The sequence below is a fragment of the Taurulus bubalis genome (assembly GCF_910589615.1).
Source record: "Taurulus bubalis genome assembly, chromosome: 5".
Taxonomy (NCBI): Eukaryota; Metazoa; Chordata; class Actinopteri; order Perciformes; family Cottidae; genus Taurulus; species Taurulus bubalis.
In genome coordinates, this window is record NC_136593.1 from 13,839,438 (window position 1) to 13,859,893 (window position 20,456).

The following is a 20,456-nucleotide window of genomic DNA, read 5'->3' on the forward strand; positions in this document are numbered from 1 at the left end:
ACAGCAAGTAGGTCAGAAGGGTTTGAGTGGTCAGGAAATCTACCTTTGTTTGTTTTTAAGCTACGATAGTGACAAATATTGAGAATAATTTTTACATTCTTTATTTGACTCATTGGCATTACGTTGTACTGTGTGATTAAAGTCATTCTTTGTTCCACTTAGTTTGCCTCGTCACGTGCCTGCAGCTCTGGAATGGCTGAAATGAAACATTGCTCCCGGCTCGGATTCAGATTTCATGACAGCACTCTCTTAAAGGCCCAGTATACTGCATGGCAACAAAAATCAGATCTTATCTATTAAGTTTGATTCATAAATCCAAATTTGTGAAATTGTTGTACCAACAATAATAAGAATATTAAGAACAAAGGCCCTAATAAAGACTCGCTTGACCAATATAATTTGAGCTAAAGGGGACATTTCATGGTTCATTAGCTTTACTTTTGCAAGTGAATGGAAAAAAAGACCAGGAAGAATGGGAAAATACCTGTCAAACATCCATTGAAATTCAACAGAGTTAATATTTTTCCACTTTAAGAGTATAATTACATCCTTTCCTTCTTCCGGTCATCCATCATTGTCATGAAGAGGCTCTGCCCACAATGTCCTGACTATCGTTAATCATTCGGCAATATGATATACATATGCAGATACAGTTGTTCTCTTGTCAGTTTGGTGAAACATTTGTAGTAAAGTCTTTGGCATATATCTCCTTTACTGCATATTAAAAGAGTAAAACCATTGAAGTTGCACAGATATTGACAGATTCAGCTCAATGGACTCTACACGGAGACTTGGGAAATACAGAGTGGAGCGGGAAGTGCTTGATGAGGAGAAACTGGAAGCGGTAACGCAGAGAAAAACATACTCTGACACTCACCCTTCTCTAACTGAACACCTTAAAGACTCCTTCAGGTAAGGCAAATGTAATGGCTTGATCTTGTAACTTTGAATCTTACTCTTTTGTAGTTTTATCTTTTTGTCAAAGTCAACCAGAGAAACATTTTCAGTAAATGTATGCTTTGAGATATCAGCCAATAAAAGACTTCTGCGTATCCTTCAAATCTCTTCCAGATGTACAGTACCCAGACTGAAACAAAGTGTGATGAGCAGCTTGCCTGTGTTGTACTGGCTGCCCAAGTACTCCATCTGGGACTATGGCATGCCAGACCTCATCGCTGGCATCAGTGTGGGCATAATGCACCTGCCACAAGGTATGACAATAGCAAATAATGGTCGAGTAAATATCCATTTTGACTCAGGAGCAATATTTTGCTTAGACATGTTTTATTAACTTCTTCTTTTTTTGCCAGTAATACTAGAGTAAAAATGGTTCATACAAATATTCATGAGTAAGCTGAGTCAGGTGTAACAGAACTTCTGTTTTTCACAGGTTTGGCATATGCATTGCTAGCTTCTGTGCCTCCTGTATTTGGGCTCTACTCGTCTCTCTATCCAGCGTTGATCTATTTCTTTTTCGGAACATCACGTCATATCTCCATTGGTAAGTAGAAAGAGAGAGAGAGAGAGAGAGAGAGAGAGAGAGAGACCATGTAACTGTAGCCATCATGACCTCTGTATAATGATATGTGCTGCTATCTTTCATTGTGTTCAGGTACATTTACTGTGCTCAGCATCATGGTGGGTAGTGTGACGGAGAGACTTGCTCCAGACTCAGCTTTCCTCATAACAAATGGGACCAACGTCACTGCAGAGGTAGACATCGCTGCCCGGGACTCTTACAGGGTGCAGGTGGCGGCTGCTACTACGGTCCTAGGAGGACTTATTCAGGTCAGGACACAGCAGCCCACATAAATCATAATGTTGTATTCCGTTATTACAGCTGTCAATACTCATTCACATATATTATCGTTTGCATAGGTGGTACTGGGTTTGGTAAAGTTTGGATTTGTGGGGACATACTTGTCTGAACCTCTGGTGCGAGCTTACACAACAGCAGCGGCAGCCCACGCTGTGGTGGCACAACTCAAGCACATCTTTGGAGTTTCACCAGCACGGTTTAGTGGTCCCTTGTTGCTGGTGTATGTGAGTACTGCCAAGTATTTGGTTCTGATTGCTGTGTTTTTGTTGATACACCAGCACTGATCTCATAACGTCATTACAAAAGTAATATTTACAAAAGAGTGTGTGTGTTCCTCAGGTTAACTTTCATTGAATCTTTATTTACCACGACGTCCCTTGAGATACATAATCTCTAATACAAGATAATATAAATATGTAGTTACATTAAAAAACACATAATTGCTTCACAACAAAACAGGACCTGAGAGACACAAGTTATAAAACTTGACTATTTAAAACAAAATATGGACCTCATAAAACATTATTTGAATATGATGCTTTATTGTCTGATATCAAGGCATCATTTGATTTGACAAATGTGAGCGATGTGATCATTTTTCCTTCTTCATTAAACCATTTTGAGGACTTGGTCCTTTGTGCACCAAGACACTCAACACTTAGATGAGGTCTGAGATTCAAATGTATTTATATAACCCATTTCTGCTAGAATTGAATAGTAAATTTAAACAAGCTCAATTAGAATAAGATAGGAGTTGAAATCAAAGTTACAGTGCAGTGAAATAAATATATAATACTTTCATAAATACCAGTAGCAAACAGAAGAGTCTTCAGCCGTGATTTATAATAACTGAGAGTTGCAGCAGACCTGCAGTTTTCTGGGAGTTTGTCCAGGTGCATAAAAACTGAATGTTGCGGCTCCATGTTTAGTTTTGGGGACAGAGCTGTGATGCACTTGAAACAGGATGTCAGGGATCAATTCAATCTGTCAACCAATAGGGCACCAGGTCACAACAATGTTTTAAAAACTAAAAGCAAGAATGTATGACAATCAAAAGGTTGTAATTCTTTTAAGATAAGTCTACATTATAGATTGGTGAATACGTTAACAATGTGGATATGTAATGTCATACTGAATTCTGACTAAAACCATCAGTAGTGTGCAGCGAAGCATGTGTGTTTTAATGTGTACGGTAGGAAGCTTTAACCATCTCCTGCTTTTACTTACTCCATTTTTAGACTCTGAAGGATGTTTGCATGTTGCTGCCACACACTCATCTTCCCACACTGTTGGTCAGTGCTGTGTCCATGGTGTTTCTAATTTCAGCCAAGGAGCTCAACTCTTTTCTCAGTCCAAAGCTGCCGGTGCCCATCCCAGTGGAGCTCATCACAGTGAGTTGATAAGAGGACACACTCTGGCCTCTCTTTATGTTATCACCACCTGTGCTCTGTGCAGCTGCTGATGTTGCAGCACTGTAAGAGCACAGACAAGCAGCTGAATCAGCAGTAGTGCCCGGGCCTCTGCATTTTTTTGCAGTTCACAGCAAAAAGGAGATATTTATGGTTAATAATTAGGTTCACATCTAGCATATGATTCACCAGATTTGTAATTATTGAAGGTCTGATGTGTTGTGAAATTTGACTTTTAGTTGTTGTCTGTGTTTATGATCTGTATGCTTTCTGTGATGGCTTTAGATTGTGGTGGGGACATTAATATCAACCTATACCCACTTGAACAGCAACTACACTATTTCAGTTGTTGGAGAAATTCCGAATGGGTAAGCATTGGAGTTCAAGTTATACCGTTGTAATTATTTGTTGAGTCATATTTCAAGCTTGATAAAACTAACTAATTTCCTTTGAACCAGTCTAAGTTATCCCAGTTTACCAGATGCAAGTCTTTTTGGAGAAGTTATTGGGGACGCTTTTGCATTGGCCATGGTTGGATACGCCGTATCTTTTTCGCTAGGCAAAACATTTGCACTGAAACATGGATACAATGTGGACAGCAACCAGGTAAACCACAACTCTCATTAAAGTCCTGTAAGTTGTAAGGCACCACTACGACAACAAATTTTCTCTTGGGGATTAATAAAGTATATATCTATCTATCTAATTTTGCAGATCCAGTTCCTTTCTCTCTGTATTTTCCTGCTCATGCTTGTGTTTCTTGTCTTCCCCCTGCTGCAGGAGCTGGTGGCACTGGGTCTCAGTAATGCAGTGGGAGGCTTCTTCCAGTGCTTCTCTGTCTGCTCCTCCATGTCTCGAAGTCTCATCCAAGAGACCACAGGAGGAAAAACACAAGTGAGTGAGCAACAGAAGTAAAAACATTACATCAGCATGGCCTGTGAACAAGTGCTGTGAACATGTAACATGTAGGAGTACTTAAGAAAAATACAATGCATATGACCCATTAAAGGATGATTGAGTTAGCGTAAAAAAACAAATGATGTTTAAGAAAACAAAACCACATTATGTAAAATTTCAAAACTGATGCTATTAGAACATGTACTGTAGTTTTTAACTTAAAAACATGTATTATGCAGTAACATAGTTAGTTAGTTTTGTTAGTTAGTGTGTAATGCACAAACAAGTCCAAGCCAACATGGACTTTAAAGAAAACATTGGTGACACTGTGTCAGACGTGAACATAACTTTTTATTTATTGCAAACAAACAACTGCCCCAGCCTCTACAAAAAAAATTGCCACACGAAAGGTTTCCTCTCTAAAACACGGTACAGGGTTTTGATAAGCATTAAGCATTAAAGCCCATCAAACTATTACTGACATTTTCCTGAAAAGATCATTTTATCAGCAAATTATTATCATTGGAAATTAACTTCAGGGAGACCAATACACCTGTCGAATTCTAGCTAAAGGTAATGTACCAGAACGTTTTGTACACAGAGAGGTTTTTATTATTTATCTAAACACGATTAATCAACATCAATGCATTATTGCAAACCACACTTTAAAGTTGTTAGAGTACTACATATTGAAAATATCTGCTGTCAAGGTATTCTCCAACAATGGACTTAATCTCTTTCTGATGCACAAACGAATGTGTTAACATGCTTTTTTAACACAAATATGACAATAAAACCAGAAACAACCTTTGCGGTGTTCTTGCAGATGGCTGGAGTGGCCTCAGCTCTCATTGTATTGGTGACTATCCTGAAACTTGGACCTCTATTCCAGGAGCTGCCAAAGGTTCAGTGGCTGTACAACTCATGTGTTCTGTAGATTTGCAGTAAACATTGATAATAATGGATTTATTTTGCCTCATTCACTCTTCTGTGTACACATCTGATTAATAATGTGAAAATGTGGGTGTGCTTGTTTCAGGCGGTCCTTGCAGCAATCGTCTTTGTAAATCTTAAGGGGATGTTCAAGCAGCACTCTGACATTGTAACACTGTGGAAACGCAGCAAGATCGATCTGGTGGGAAGTTTTTTACTCATTTAAACAAACAACAACTTCAAAGCACCAACTCCGACAGAATTTGCTGTGGTGTTGAATCTGGAAATGTGTCATTATTCTTGTTTTCATTTCATAATCATACTAAGGAATGCGTAATGTCATGCTGCATCCCCCAGGTGGTGTGGTTGGTCACTTGGGTGTCAACCATGTTGCTCAATCTGGATCTGGGTCTGGCAGCGTCAATCATTTTTGCTCTGATGACTGTTATTTTCAGAACTCAGCTGTAAGACTCCTCTGCACCTCATCACAGTATATTTCAGTATCTGAGTTATAGTGTGTGTGTGAGAAAATATGAGTAAGAACGTCTGGATTAGACAAATACGGTATCAAAACATATTGCACACATAAATAATGTTGTGTTTTTATTCCATTCAGGCCAACATACTCCGTTCTGGGAAATGTTCCAGGTACAGAACTGTATGTGGATATAGAGACCCACAGAGAGGTGAGACAGAAATATAGGAAATCATACATTATAGCTTCTTATGTCGCAAAACAAGCTAATGACTTTTTGCTATTTGGCAGGCGAGAGAGATTCCAGGTGTTACTATATTTCGCTCCTCTGCTACGGTATATTTCGCCAATGCTGATCTCTACCTTGATGCTCTAAAAGAAAAGGTTTGTTCTCCCTCATAATAAATACTATATTTACTGTAGGGCTGCAACTAATGAATATTTTTCATTAATAATGTGTAATCTGGTGATTATATTTCTAGAAAATGCCAGAGAATAGTAAAAAAATGGCCACGCTGTTTTTGTCTTTTTCTTACCAATAGTCCAAAAAACAAATACAAGTGACAAAGAAAACCAGCAAATCACATTTGAGAGACTTCTTTTTGCATTTTTACGTGAAAACAGACAATTAAAAGGAAAATTTGCTCGGCCTCTCTTGCTGCATTTCTTCAGCTGAATACTCCGGCTTTAATAAATACAGCTGAATATCCGAGTCAGCCAAAACACAATCGACCGTCAACCGATCGTTTATAGGACATAAACAAAAAAGGTGACACATGTTCCCTTTAATCTTTTATCATAATACTTGCTGATTCAATTCATGTCAATCGATTAATCAGTTAATTGACTTATTGGTCCAGCTCTATAATTTCTTCTTTACCAAAGCAATACTTTCTTGTTTTTGTTCCCTGTTATATTTGGATAAGATGCAGATGATTTTTTATTTTTCTTCTTTATCTGTTTTTAGAGTGGGCTTGACATTAGTAAAATGATTATCTACAAGAGGAGGCAGGAGGCCAAACAGAGACGCAGAGAAAAGAGGGCTGAGAGACGGGCAAAAAGGCAAGCCAAGAAAGAGGTATGCTATAAACAATCCATTGCTTACAAACATGTTAAGGACCACACTATTTTTTCCAGTGTTTGACCTATTGGTCACTTATCCTCTAGAAAACTGGCACCAAAGTCCTGAGTTATAGTAGTTTTCTGAAGAGTGCCTGCATGCTGTCACACTGGACAGAACTACAGTAAGCCAAACTACCAAAAAGTCAACTTACTCTACCAGAAGTTTGAATCATTTCTTTCACTTGCCACTCTGCAGAGAGAGAGGGCTCAGAGGGCCGCTAAACAGCTGTCTGGAGCATCGGTGTTCTCTGTGGAGGAAGAGGCCGGCCGCTGGATCGACACATGCGTGGACAGGATTGTTACAGATGAGGAGGAGCAGGACTGGACTGAGAGGGAGAACGGGACAGTGTTTGTCGTCCCGATCACTCCTCGAACACCAGACGGCCCCTGCAGGTGGGAGTACCTGAAGGGAGGAGAACCAGACTGCACCAGCTTAGGGTGGATGTCTGAGCTGCAGGACGGGGACACCACCACTCTGGGATCCAGCAGTGATGACACGCTGAGTCACGATCTGGAGCGGGTCTCCCTTGGGTCCCTGGGCAAGTGGACCTGGGACATTCACTCCATCATTATCGACCTCTCCACGGCTAACTTCATTGACATAGTGGCTATCAAGACTATGAAAAGTGTAAGTACAGCAGGGACAAATATCCCCTGAACGAAACTTAAAACATAAGTGAAAATTGTCAACACATTTGTACTTGTTTTGAAACCTTAGAGGAACACCCTTTTCCTTTCAGGTCATCCAGATGTCTAATCCTTTTAATAAATATAGTGATAGAAGTGTTATTTTTAAAAGCGTAAGCAATTTATAAAGGTTGCCATGGGAGTTTTACAAGGAGAGCTTGGGAGTTATGTGTTTATTAACAGCTAATTTTACAATGTTAATATAGACTGATTTAGTTGACAATAAGAAAGTTAAATACAGGTCTGCAATCATCCGGTCCTGACATATAAATACATTTGTAAACGGTAAAAACACAATGAAGAAAGAGATTCCTATTGTTATCATGAGGAAGAGAAATATGACAAATCTTCATTAAAAGACAAACAGATTTTGGTTTCATTTAGTCTTTGCAAGTTCTGATGTCACTGAAATTGGAATTTATTAAGTTCTAGTTACACATGATGGATAGTTTTACTGTTGCAGTTAAATTAACATTGATGATTTACTGTGAGATAGATTATTAGGACGATTAGGATTAGTAGTAGTACCTGATAGGAAAGAATTGTGATTTTGTTCAGTGGTAGATTTTGATGAGGATTTTTTTTTGTCAGATTTTCCAGGACTTCAGTGAGATTGACGTAGATATCTACATGGCTGGTTGTCAACGTGAGTGAACACTTTCTCACTTCCTCTGCAACATGAAAAGGCTCATTGTGGTGGTCATGTTGTGCCTTTAAAACTGTTTTCTCTTCAGCCTCTGTGGTGGAACAATTAGAGCTTGGGGACTTCTTCTCCGAGTCAGTGACTAAGAGGCATCTTTTTGCCTCCGTTCATGACGCCGTGCTCTACTGTCTGAACCACCGTGGAGCATCATCGCTCTCCAGATACGAGACACCGGTGGTGAGTATATTCTGCTGATGTTCAGGTGACTCTTCAGTTGGATGGTCCAATGGTAAAACTCAAACATTTTCGTTCATCTAAAAACGTTTCGTTTAATCATGTCATTTTGACTAAATCTAAAAACTGTTTGATTTCAGGACACATACAGCAACACAAAGCTTTAAGGACTTCAACCAAACAGGACATCCAGCACTGAAGATGGAAAAAAACTGTCTCAACATTGACTGGGGGCAATATCAGAAACCTTTCTGAAATTGTATTTGTAAATTAATAGATACTAGAAGAGATATTCCGATACCATTTTTCCTTCCCGATACCAATTACAATACCAGTGCGTTAAAAACAAATATATATATATATATATATATATATATATATATATATATATATATATATATATATATATATATATATATACATATTATCATTTTTTAACAGCTACATACTACCAACCCTGTATGGATGATTTGATTGATATCATTGTTGTAAAGTATGACCTGGCTCAGGTCTTGAACAAATAAAGAGAATGAATGATAGACAGATATTCAAGAGTAAAATATTGCCAAAATTATTACATTTAGCTAGCTCTGGCTAACGAGTAGCCCATCCCGCTCGTTTCTCAAGGCTGTTGTGAGTTGCAGTGGCCTCCCGATTGGGCAGCTTGTATGGGTCGGGTTGTGAGTGACTAGTCTTGTTGTTCTTGCGTCACTGAAATGAGCTGATAAATGATATATGATAACATTATATCAGATCAGTGCAGACTCGCGTACACGATCCAGCATTTTAGATTGGAGTGGAGGCATTTTCAATACTGGTTTAGATATCAGAACAACTCTACAAGACGATTGATGACTTATATTTATGAATCTTATTCTCAAAGTAGGAAGACACATGAGTTTAATTTAACTTTATTAAAAGTGTGAGGACAATAGAGTGCATTTTTTGAGAAAAATACAAGTAATAAAATGAATCTCAACAATACCTTTCAAGAAGAATCTGTTAGAAAATAATTCAAGGAACAAATACAAGACAACATGCATCACACGGACAGTGTGAGCCTTTTTTGGTAATGGCAGCATTAACAAGGTAGGACATTGAAATGTTTGCAGTAGCCATTTCAATATTTAAGTGCAATTTCTGCTCATAGCAACAGCAAACAGACATTCTGTGAAGCTAATGCATGCAAAGGGAATTTTTGTCTCAACTGTTTTCATGAGTTTCGAGTGCAACATTCCTAAAATGGGAAACTATAGGAGATTTAAAAATAACAGTATAACAATAGGGATACACCAATCTAACTTTTTCAGTCCCGATACAGATTTTAGTTAATAAACTGTATACCTCACTGGGATCAGTCTTTTATGTGTAAGGCAACATCCGACCTGACTTAAACATTGCTTTCCTAACTTTGTTAAACAAAATGTAACAACTAAATACATAGATATAAATGTACTGCATCGTTATCTATTAAAATAATGGCATCCAATCAGCCTATTGTCGATACCTGATCCAGCTTTTTGATTCAGTGTCAGACATATATCAGTATTGGTGCATCTCTATATAACAATATCCAAGCAATATTTATAAAATCCTCTCTTTACAGTTGCATAAACCCACTGTGACCTCATTCCCTGAATAAATATTGTCTCTACAAACTGGACACAGGGGATCTTGCCAAAGAAGTTGTGCACAGGACAGGAAGGCTAGACAGATTTTTTTTTGTTATTGTACACATTTGGTTTATGAGCTACAATTCTTGATGGGTATCAGAACTCTGTAGGTCCGGGTTCAGAGTCAGACCTTCATCATTTTCATCCTCTGGCTGCTGTGAAACCAGCTGCTGATAGCGAGCCTGCCGCTGGTAATCCGGATCAATGTTTATCCATTTATTTGCAACCCATTTAGTGCCATGGGTGACCACACATCCTCCATGTAGTGCATATTCATCCTGCTCTCCCACCCAACCTAGTAGGGAAAAATAATAATAGTAATAATGTAATCTTTGTTCACAACATCATGGCACCATGTTCTTTAAGGGCTCACACTCAACTCGTTGGTCAATATGAACTACTATACTTTTGTTATTTTGTTATTTTAGTCATGCTACCAATGTCGGCCTACCACTGGGATCCAGACTGATCTCTGTAACTATTGGACGAATTGAGGTAAAAATGTTGGTGAACCCCATACATTTCATCTAGTGTTAAGTCAAAGCACTTACTTTACATGTCTCAACATCTACTAGATTGACATTTATACAGATATTCATGGTTCCTGGACAATGTATTGGTTATCCTCTGACGTTTATTCTAGCGCTACCATTTGTCCACTTCATTGGTTTATGGCCAAATATCTGCAAAACTCTATCAGCTGTACTTTGTGTTTAGTGATAATTACCAAATGCTCACATGCTAACATGCAAAAATTAGATGGAAGATACATTACTAAACATTACATCTGACAAACATCAGTGTGTTAGTGTTGTCTTCATGAGCATGTAAGCACGATGACATTAGCATGACGTTCAAAGAACCACTGTGAAGTGTAGCCTCACACAGAACTGCTAGCATGGCTGTAATCTCTTAGTTTAATTTGTATTAATATTGTAATAGGATATTCAAAATGATATGTTACTAAATGGTCGTAATGACCATTTAGTAACATATCATTTTGAATGGTTCGTGTTTTAATTTGGAGAAACAATATGGCACACATTGTGTATGTAAGAAAAATCGTATCGTAAAAATATTCTCCTACATCAAATGAAAATGAAATAGTTGCTGGTTTGCATCTTCAGTGCAACAGTATGTAAACAAAGTTTTCAATCCTACCTTTTCCATCAGAAAGGTAGTTGTACCAGAAAACAGCTGTCCCCTTGGTAGGCTTCACCTTTAGGTTGCTCTTGTCACAATTCCTTCTGGTGTCCAAAAGATCAACGTCATTCTGTATGAGAGACTACAACAACACATTCCAACTCAGTGACTGCGTCTGCTCAACGTCAGGTCCATGCACTCACTGACAATAACGCAGCTATGAGAGACATGCGCAGCATGTATGCATTACTTTTGCAGGGCTCTCCCTCCACATTTCCACGCACAACTACGCACCACTTCATCATAGGTCCTGTTGTCTGCCACAGGGAATGCGGTCTCCCCACCCCCCTCGACAGAGTTCAGGTAGAAGAGAACTGTGATGTACCTATAGGTGTGCAACACAGGTTTAAATTGACATACATGTATGGTGCCAAAAAACACACACATATACAACACTTTGCAAACAAGAGGCACACACACATGTTTACAGGTTGACAATGTTGAGTCACATAAACCACCATGCAAGCTGTCACAATGGAGTTTAGTAATCACACTGCGCAGATTAATTCAAATCTGGACATTCATAGATACAGTTGCAGATAAATGCTGCTTCAGCCAACACTGTGCAGCTCAGGGATCTCACCTGCAGGATGTCTCAAACGGAGTGGAGGTGTTCGCTGCAAGGCGCGTGTGTGTGCATGCGGTTTCAGGATACACAGGCCCGCTGTCGTGGTGGGCGTGGTAGTGTCCTCCCTCCTCATAGCGAACCACCTGGAGGGGCTCACTGAGGTCAACTAATGCGGGTGGGAGCCGAGTGAGACGAGTCACCCTTTGTTGGAGAAATGTTACGAAAAAGTTAAAACTGTCCTTTCAATTTGTGAAACCCAAGTAATATTTCAATTATTCTAGTTATTCACTACAGCAATCTGAGAAGATGGTTTGACTTGCTTGCCTCGTCTTGATGTCTTGGAGGACCTTATGTGCTCCTTTGCCCTGATACAGCCAGGTGTGCCTGCTGTTCCTCACCAGCTGACTCCTCTTCACCCCTCGCTGCAGCAGGAAGCGCTGGAAGGCGTCATTGCTCAGCAGCCTGAACTCTTCTAGACTCAACAAACCTGTCCAAAATATGAGATGAACATATTGTGATGCCTTGTGTACATTTTAATTTATTGCGTTAATGACAATTTGTACCATAAGTTAAGTTGACTTTTTTTTATATTCAATATACTTTTTGTTTTGTCACTGCTGTCCCACCTGGTGTTGTAAAACTAGTTTATAGGTTGCACTTTTAGTGAAGTGTATACAAATGTTTAAAATTATCTCACAAATTAAACTTATATTTAAGAAATACAAATATGTACACAAATAATGTTTTTAAAAAAGAACAACGTTGATTTCTTACCATCACCATCCTTGTCAGCTTTGAGTCCCGCATAGATTTCTCGCAGATTCTCCGGTGTGAGCCAGATGCCGTCCCTCACTCGATAGTGAGTCAGTATCTATTGGAAGCAGGATAGTAAAGACAGGATGAGTTAACCAACTCTGAACCAAAAAAGTACTGCATTTCATACAGTACATGCTCACAATCCACAAACTGACATACACCTCATGGAGCTGCAACTGTCCATCCTGGTTTATATCAAGAAGGTTGAAGATCTCCTCTGGGCTGAGGTTGAGCTCCTTGGCCAGCTCCTCCTGGCCGTCTTGCATCATTAGCTGACTCTCCATCAGACCCTTCAGCTGTGCAAGTTGCGTTACCACACGGCACTCATCCTCTGACAAAAACCCAGGGATCTCTGCAGAAAAACACAGACGGACAGTTTTACACAGAGTAAAATATCTTGGATTCCATTTTCTGATTTGCAACCGTATTATTGTATTCTAGTTTTAACTAGAAGTCCAGTACATTTTATGTCTATAGCCCAACATCACACATTTTCCTCAAGGGGCTTTACAATCTGCACAGCATATGACACCCTTAGTTCTTAGACCCTTGCTTCAAAATGTAAAAAAAAGAGTAAAGCTAAAGTGAAGTAAATTAATACATGAGTCAAACAACAGAATGATTAATCGGTATTCGATTAATCATTCCATCCATAAAGCAGGAATGCAAAACCTTTCCAGCTACTTCACTTGAAGGATTTGTTAATTTGTCTCACATGAAAGTACATGCTAAGCCTTTGGGTTATCACCTTGGTCTCTACAAAATTGTGATACACATGTTTCTTTACTTCGTAAGGTTTAATAGAGAAAATTATCAGAAGATGATTTACAGTCAAAAATATATTTCGCAGTAGCCCAAATATGGAAAAGTATTTAAGAGCGGAACCACTCATATCAACATTGAACCAGTCAAAATCAAAGTGAAATGCTTGTTACATAAATGAAACATAAATGAACGAGAAAGACAAACAATACAGTGACATTTTCCACTTCGAAATGTTTGTACCATCTTTACTCCAGCACATCTAATGACTACATTTTGAATTGTGTTATGTCCCGATCAATTATGAGGCCTTAATAGGGGCAGTTGCCTCAGGACTTATTGACGTTTTTCATGTAGCCTTGGTTGACCTGAGCATGCGCATTTAAACTAGGTTATGTGTTTGGGGGTGATAGTTACGAAGATGAAAACAAGGACACGTATGTGGTGAATGCATGTTTGCTTTCATCATCAGAATAAGAGGAAGACTCTTTGGCCACTAACTCGAGGCTCATGTGGGTGTGCTGCAAATCTGTTTTGACACATTTGTGTTTCTGCTCTTACCAAACAGCAGTGGTTTCAGACTCAGAGTCCGCATTTCATGCACTTTGCTTGGCACCAGTGACACCTTCTGGACGTGCCCCACCTAAGATATGAAGCAGAGGAGTGGTGTCGTAGTGCCTACTGTGCGTGACATAGAAACACAGGGTATACATGAAAGAGTGGGAGTGGTGCATCATCACGTTACTCTTACCCTTATCCCCTCGATCCTTGTTAGGGAAACATCACGAAGGAACTCAGGCTTTGATGGCGGACGTCGCGGCTCGGGGTGCTGGTGGTTACTGCTCGGAGCATCACGACTCGGGGTCGCATCATCCTGCCCGCTGTTATAGTGAACGTAAAATAGCAGTGCTATAACATTAATGATGTATACGTGAAAAAACACCATGACTACCACGAAGTAGGAGCGGGAGCACACGCCGCTCTTGTTGCAAGGGAGGCGGTCGCACGGCGGCCGGAGCGGCAAGGTCGCGCTCCCGGGCGGAGTGGTGTCTTCCTCGGCATCCGATGTGTCCTGGTTGTCGCTCATTTTCCTGATTCAAGAAGGAGTCGATACTTATTCGACAGCAAAGTCCATCTGATTAATCCAACGATAGGATGCTGTTTAGTTCGAATTGGCAGATGTGCTGAGCGACAGATGTCCAGTTTAATTACGAAATAAATAAGCCGGATTCTCCGCTGCAGAAAATAAGTCGTTGCGCACTAGAAGAAAAAACAACAACACAGAGGGTTCATCATGAAACCGAGCTCGTTTAAGATGAAAAGTCAACTACCATTGACTATGTGTCGTTATCTTTTTGCCCACTGACAGCAGCGCTGCAGGCTCTAGTTTTGTTTACGCTGCAGCAGTCCCAGTCAGCAGCGGCAGCAAAGCGCATTGCGCATCCCAAACCACGGCGGAGCTCATCTCAGACAACCTGCTGCACACACCTGATCCAGCACCAACCGAATACAATAATCTCTTTCTAAAATAAAAAATAAAAACGTGAAGAACATAACATCACGGTCTGCAGTATATACGACAATATATACGCCATCGGCCGAGCTCTGTTCACAGCAACTATTTTGTCTACGCACAATGGTGACCTCTGGTGAACTGAACAAATAACACACTCCTGTACAAATGCAGTGCATCTCTTTCTCTCTGTCTATGTCTCTTTCTCTCTAGAATACAGTAAAAGTAAATAATAAATACATGTTTCCAACAAAATCATTTAACATAAACAAAGTGCTGTATGTTCAGAGACACAGGCATAGACTTCATTAAATATAAATTGAGATATAAAGTAACACAAAACAAGAACAATTAAAGCTGCTGGCAGCTGTGCCCTCGCTTCCAGCACGTCGGGGTAAGCCGAAGGATCGCCGGCTCGTCCGTCCGAGAACGTTCGCCTGTCAGGCGGATGTTCGAGGCCGGGAGAGCCGGCGATCCTTCGGCTCAGTCACAGCTGACAGCAGCTTTAATTTAGAGGGATATATATATATACACACACACACACACACACACACACACACACACACACACACACACATATATATATATATATATATATATATATATATATATATATATATATATACACATGCATATATATATATATATATATATATATATATATATATATATATATATATATATATATATATATATATATATATATATATGTATATGTATGTATATACATACATACATATACATATATATATATATATATATATATATATACACACATATATATATATATATATATATATATATATATATATATATAGATACACATATATACATATATATATACAAACACATATATATATATATAATATGTATATTATATATACATATATGAGGGCTGTCAAAGCTTTTTTCACCGAGGGCCACAAACAGAAAAATATATGAAAGTCTGGGCTACTCAGGTGAGGTATATGGCCAAATGAATCAAATGAGGTCAATTATGCATATATATATATATATATATATATATATATATATATATATATATATATATATATATATATATATACATATATATATATATATATATATATATATATATATATATATATATATATATATATATATATATATATATATATATATATATACATATATATATATATATATATATATATATATATATATATATATATATATAAATCACATCAGAGGAAATTTAGCCTTTTGGGCCTTTTCCAAGCTCCAGTAGAAGTCGGTAGGGAGAGAAACTGAAGCTGGTTCTTCAGAGATTCATCACTGCATCTCCATCAGTTCTAGTTCAGACTCTCTTCACTTCTTCTGCATCATCAGGAAGGGAGTCGAGAACAGCTTGAATTCTTTCTCAATGGCAGAAAGATCTGGGAAGCGCAAACTGAGTTCTGTCATTTGATCTGATGACAGACACATATTTCCTCTTTTTCGCAGAAAGGTTGACCTCTGGAAAATGGAATATATGTATATATATTTTATACATGTAAATATGTATATAGACATGTATAAAAGATACAAATATGTATTAAAAGTGATCAAAAGCTTGAGGTTTCATGGAACTGCGTGGAAGTGGTGTGACGACTATTTCATATGGTTCGTGATCATGCAGCACGCTGTTGTAACTCAACTGTACTTTGTCAAAACTGTTCCAAAGTTAACATGCTTTATGAGAGTAATGGCTTGAAGACTTCTGCATGTCAATATTAACTCATAGTCAAAGCGCCACCTAATGGTAAACTATGGCAATTTGAACTAGAAATGAACGAAGAAAATGAAATTTGCCGACTTCCGGTACAGTTTAGAGCATGGTCCCAAGAGACTTATTTGTAAGTTGATATGTGGTACATACGCCTATCAAATGTTGTATGTCTATGTTGAACGTACTGCAAGGGCTGCTTTGTTGAATTTAGCTGAATTTTCTCCTGAGAAGTCCATTGGTCCTTTTCTTCTGAACACAATGAGATACAAACAAGCTTTTGATATATTTGCATGAAATTGAACCATTAATGATCCACAGAGAATTTTGTACAAATTGAACCAAGCGTTTAGGAAGATTTGGGAATAAAATTGTTTTTCACAAAATTAAAAATAGTTGAAATTCTAAGTCGGTGGAGTTTAATACGACCACGTATTTTTTTGTAGAGCAGACACAACCGGACATGTGTGCCAAATTTCAGGTCAAAAACTGTGGGCTATCACATCTCACAGGTTGTCAAAAAAAAACATGTTTTTTAGGGGGCGCTATCTGACTTCCTGTACGGTTTAGAGCATGGTCCCAAGAGAGTCATTTTTAAGGTTACATGTGTTACATATGGCTACCAGGTTTCATACATGTAGGTCAACCGTAGCGCTGGGGCTGCTTAATTGAATATTTGTAGGTCGGCGCTATCGAGCCAAAGTGCCATTTTGAGTCATTCAAATCACATCAGGTAACTACATCTTTGCCTTTAATAGTGTGTGGCAAGTTTAGTTACGTGTCGAGCATGCCTAATCCCTCAAAAGTGACTTCATTGTTGACTGCGAAGGATGGGTCTTCACGGCAACAGCGTTTCACGAAACATCAAAAGCTTTGTGGTGTCATGAAAGTCTTATATTTGTCTAGAAGGAATTGGAAGTTGATCTGATTGACCGACTAAGAGAAGCAAGCCAAAGTATAGAATATTTACTTCCTGTTGCCATTAGGTGGCACTATGACTCTAATTAAAAATTAGACTGCACATGTCTTCAGGCCTGGAGGCTGATCAAACATGTGAAACCTGGAAAGGATCTTATCATGTGGAGTCGAGTTACATCGGTTTATTCGGTCATGGCAAAGGATTGAACTTCCGCGATGCTCCCGCGCGACGCCGTTCAACAGATCCTTACAATCTTCAAGGTGAGGCATTACCAATGTCTTAAGTCTCTTCCGACGCATTTTGAGAGGGATCTGAATAATCTGTGATGCGCTCGGTGTACAAGTAGAAAACATGTAACTTCCTGTTGCCTCTAGGTGGCGCTATGACTAGGATTAAAAATGATCATATGGATGTCTTCAGGGTCAAGAGGTCATGACATATGAGAAATATGGAGTAGATTCCATCATGTACGGCCGAGTTAAAACAACTTCCATTTTCATGGAAAATGGTGTCTCTTTGCCGCTGACCTGCGCTCACATAGTTCGATATTTTGAAAATCCTGAAATAACTTTTCTCTGCAAAGGTCTCAACATCATATTGCCCGAATGTGAAATCAATCGTGTTTAATCTCTAGGAGGAGTTCGTCAGAATACAACCGCCTTTGGGGGCGGCTGTAGCTCAGGGGATGAGTGGTTGTCCCGTAACCACAAGGTAGCCGGCCCAATCCCCAGTCCCCCCATAGCTCACATGTCGAAGCGTCCCTGAGAAAGACACCCGGGCGCCCCAAAGGGCTGCCCACCACCCCCCATCCAGGGATGGGTCAAATGCAGAGAAGAATCTCCCCAAAGGGATTAATAAAGGATACTTTCTTCTTTCTTCTGAAAACAAGGAAAATGCCAAAATTGAGCGGTTCACTGCAGCGCCCTCTAGTGTCTGAATATTATGAAACAATTTGGGTACGTTAAGGGACACGATGTTGACATATACTACAAAGTTTGTGAAGATAGGCCAAGCAATTTGGAAGTTATGTGTATTGACATATTGAGCCACGCCCCTAAGAGGTTAATTGGTTAATAACTTCTGAACGCAATGAGATATCAACAAAGTGGGAGATATCCTTTGATCACATTGAGCCAATGATTATCCACTGAAAATTTCGTAAGAAATGGTCCCAGCGTTTAGGAGCAATGGGCAAAAATGTGTTTTTTACAAAATTCAAAATGGCGGAAAATCTAATTAGGTGCATTTTAATTTCACGGATGAGTTTTTTGTAGAGCAGTCCCACCCGGACATGTGTGCAAAATTTCAAGTCAATCGGTCAAAGTTCGCAAAAAGGTTGGGCTTTCACAACTAAAGGGGGCGCTATAGAGACATTTTATCAGACTTTTGGCCAACACCCAAATTATATTAAAATGTTCGCCGAGTCGGATGGGTGTGAAAATTTTGAAGAATTTAGGTTCATCCCAAGCACCTCTTTTCCCTGCGCATTGGTGAAGAATAATAAATAAACATTCGATAACAATAACAATAGGTCCTCGACTCTGACTACATCAGTACTCGGGCCCTAAAAAACAGCTGTCATATTGTTTTAATATTGTGTGTGTATCTAGTTTTTGGTTAGTTTTTTACAGCTTTGTAATTTAGTTCTTTTTTTTTAACACATGTTCTCAATCTTAAACTATGCCTACAGACAGCCCATAATTCATAACAGTTGATCATTGATCATTAATAATAGTTAATTAATTGTTGTGGGTTGTGATAGGAAAAGGTTTTATTTTTGACGATGTCTCTAGCCAGACAACCAGTTTGTCACTTCCGGTTACCATCTTCGTTTTGCTGAAAGAGTCACAGTTTGAGAAACAGGTCAGTAAAATACTCCCTTTACTTGTGCAGCCCAGTAAATGTTTGTGTCCCAGATGAAGAGAAGAGTTTTGAAGCATCCCGAAATACATTAAGAACTGTGGTAAGTGCTGTCAAACATGTGGTGTCTGAATTGCAGCAATGAGTTATAATACTAGATCAATTGGCTTAAAGTTACTGTTAGCTGTGCAAATTCAAGTTCATCTTAATTGCCTAAAAAGGTTAAACATGTAAGAACAGTAGCAAATTGTTCGAGAGGGATCATCTGGGACTGGTCGTTACATGTATGACGTCAGCTTTACTTTATTAAGTAAGTTATGTCTTTTCTGTTTCTTAATTAACAACATTTGTCTTTATGCCGAACTCGCTAAGCTATAGCTGCTAATACTCCTCATGTAGCTAAGTCAATGTTACCCCTAAAGGTACATCGCATATTGTAGTTTTCAATCTAAGATGCATCTAGTCTCCGCCAGGATTGTTCTGCACGAGCAGAATAGGTTTTAGTTGCCACATTTTAAAATACCATCATATAAAGGCTGCAAGTACAATACCTTGTTTCTAACGTTAGCATGAAACTGAAACAATGATGTGGGACAGAGAATGAATCATCTATGTACTTGGTGCCAGAAAAAGATAGAAATGGCTTATCCGTTTGGGAAACTAAACATATCATTGTGCTAAAATCCACTGGACAACATTTGGTTCAATTATTTTAAGTGATTATTTATGTTATTTGGAAAGAATGTTATACAGTGTACTCTATGCTTTGCAAATTGGGTTTACTAAGTTTACATTTAAAACATGTGTTTATTTGATTCACAGGTGAGGAGAGTTTAAACTTGAGGACATGAATTAGAGCAGAAGTTTAATATCTGGATATTTTCTTTTCTTTAAATCCCTTTGAGTCGTGTAGGATTAACATGCAATGAACTTGAACTAACTTGGACCAAGGGAATACAGGGTAGTGCTAATTGTTCATTTATTGTATTGTCTGTAAAACATTTTGCCATGTCTTATATTCGACCATACTTGATTATTTCATTTTATTTTATAACTTACTTGCATTACTATGTTAAGCTGCATATATAATAAAAATCTAAGACCCCAAAAACTTGACAAATTTCTGAATGCTAAACTGTTAAATATTCACTCATTCCACTCATTCAATGAGTAAACAAAATGAAAGGATGTACACAA

General features: G+C 38.6%; 2 protein-coding genes across 2 annotated transcripts; one reads left to right on the forward strand and one right to left on the reverse strand.

Annotated features, from left to right (window-relative positions):
• Positions 1 to 772: 772 nt before the first annotated feature.
• On the forward strand, positions 773 to 8,453 carry slc26a6l1 (solute carrier family 26 member 6, like 1; the record flags this gene model as incomplete). Its single annotated transcript, XM_079218870.1, has 19 exons — positions 773 to 912; positions 1,072 to 1,211; positions 1,391 to 1,501; positions 1,613 to 1,788; positions 1,879 to 2,043; positions 3,058 to 3,210; positions 3,514 to 3,596; positions 3,687 to 3,834; positions 4,009 to 4,122; positions 4,952 to 5,029; positions 5,165 to 5,260; positions 5,416 to 5,522; positions 5,675 to 5,744; positions 5,825 to 5,917; positions 6,501 to 6,611; positions 6,852 to 7,283; positions 7,934 to 7,988; positions 8,077 to 8,222; positions 8,360 to 8,453. 19 exons carry the CDS (start codon positions 773 to 775, stop codon positions 8,384 to 8,386), a joined length of 2,445 nt encoding a protein of 814 aa, XP_079074996.1. The 3' UTR covers positions 8,387 to 8,453.
• A 698-nt stretch (positions 8,454 to 9,151) lies between these two features.
• Positions 9,152 to 14,328, reverse strand: p4htmb (prolyl 4-hydroxylase, transmembrane b; the record flags this gene model as incomplete). Its single annotated transcript, XM_079219012.1, has 9 exons — positions 9,152 to 10,187; positions 11,054 to 11,177; positions 11,330 to 11,420; positions 11,679 to 11,864; positions 11,988 to 12,150; positions 12,438 to 12,534; positions 12,641 to 12,831; positions 13,803 to 13,884; positions 13,993 to 14,328. The coding sequence occupies 9 exons, from the start codon at positions 14,326 to 14,328 to the stop codon at positions 9,970 to 9,972; spliced, it is 1,488 nt and encodes a 495-aa protein (XP_079075138.1). The 3' UTR covers positions 9,152 to 9,969.
• Positions 14,329 to 20,456: the final 6,128 nt, after the last annotated feature.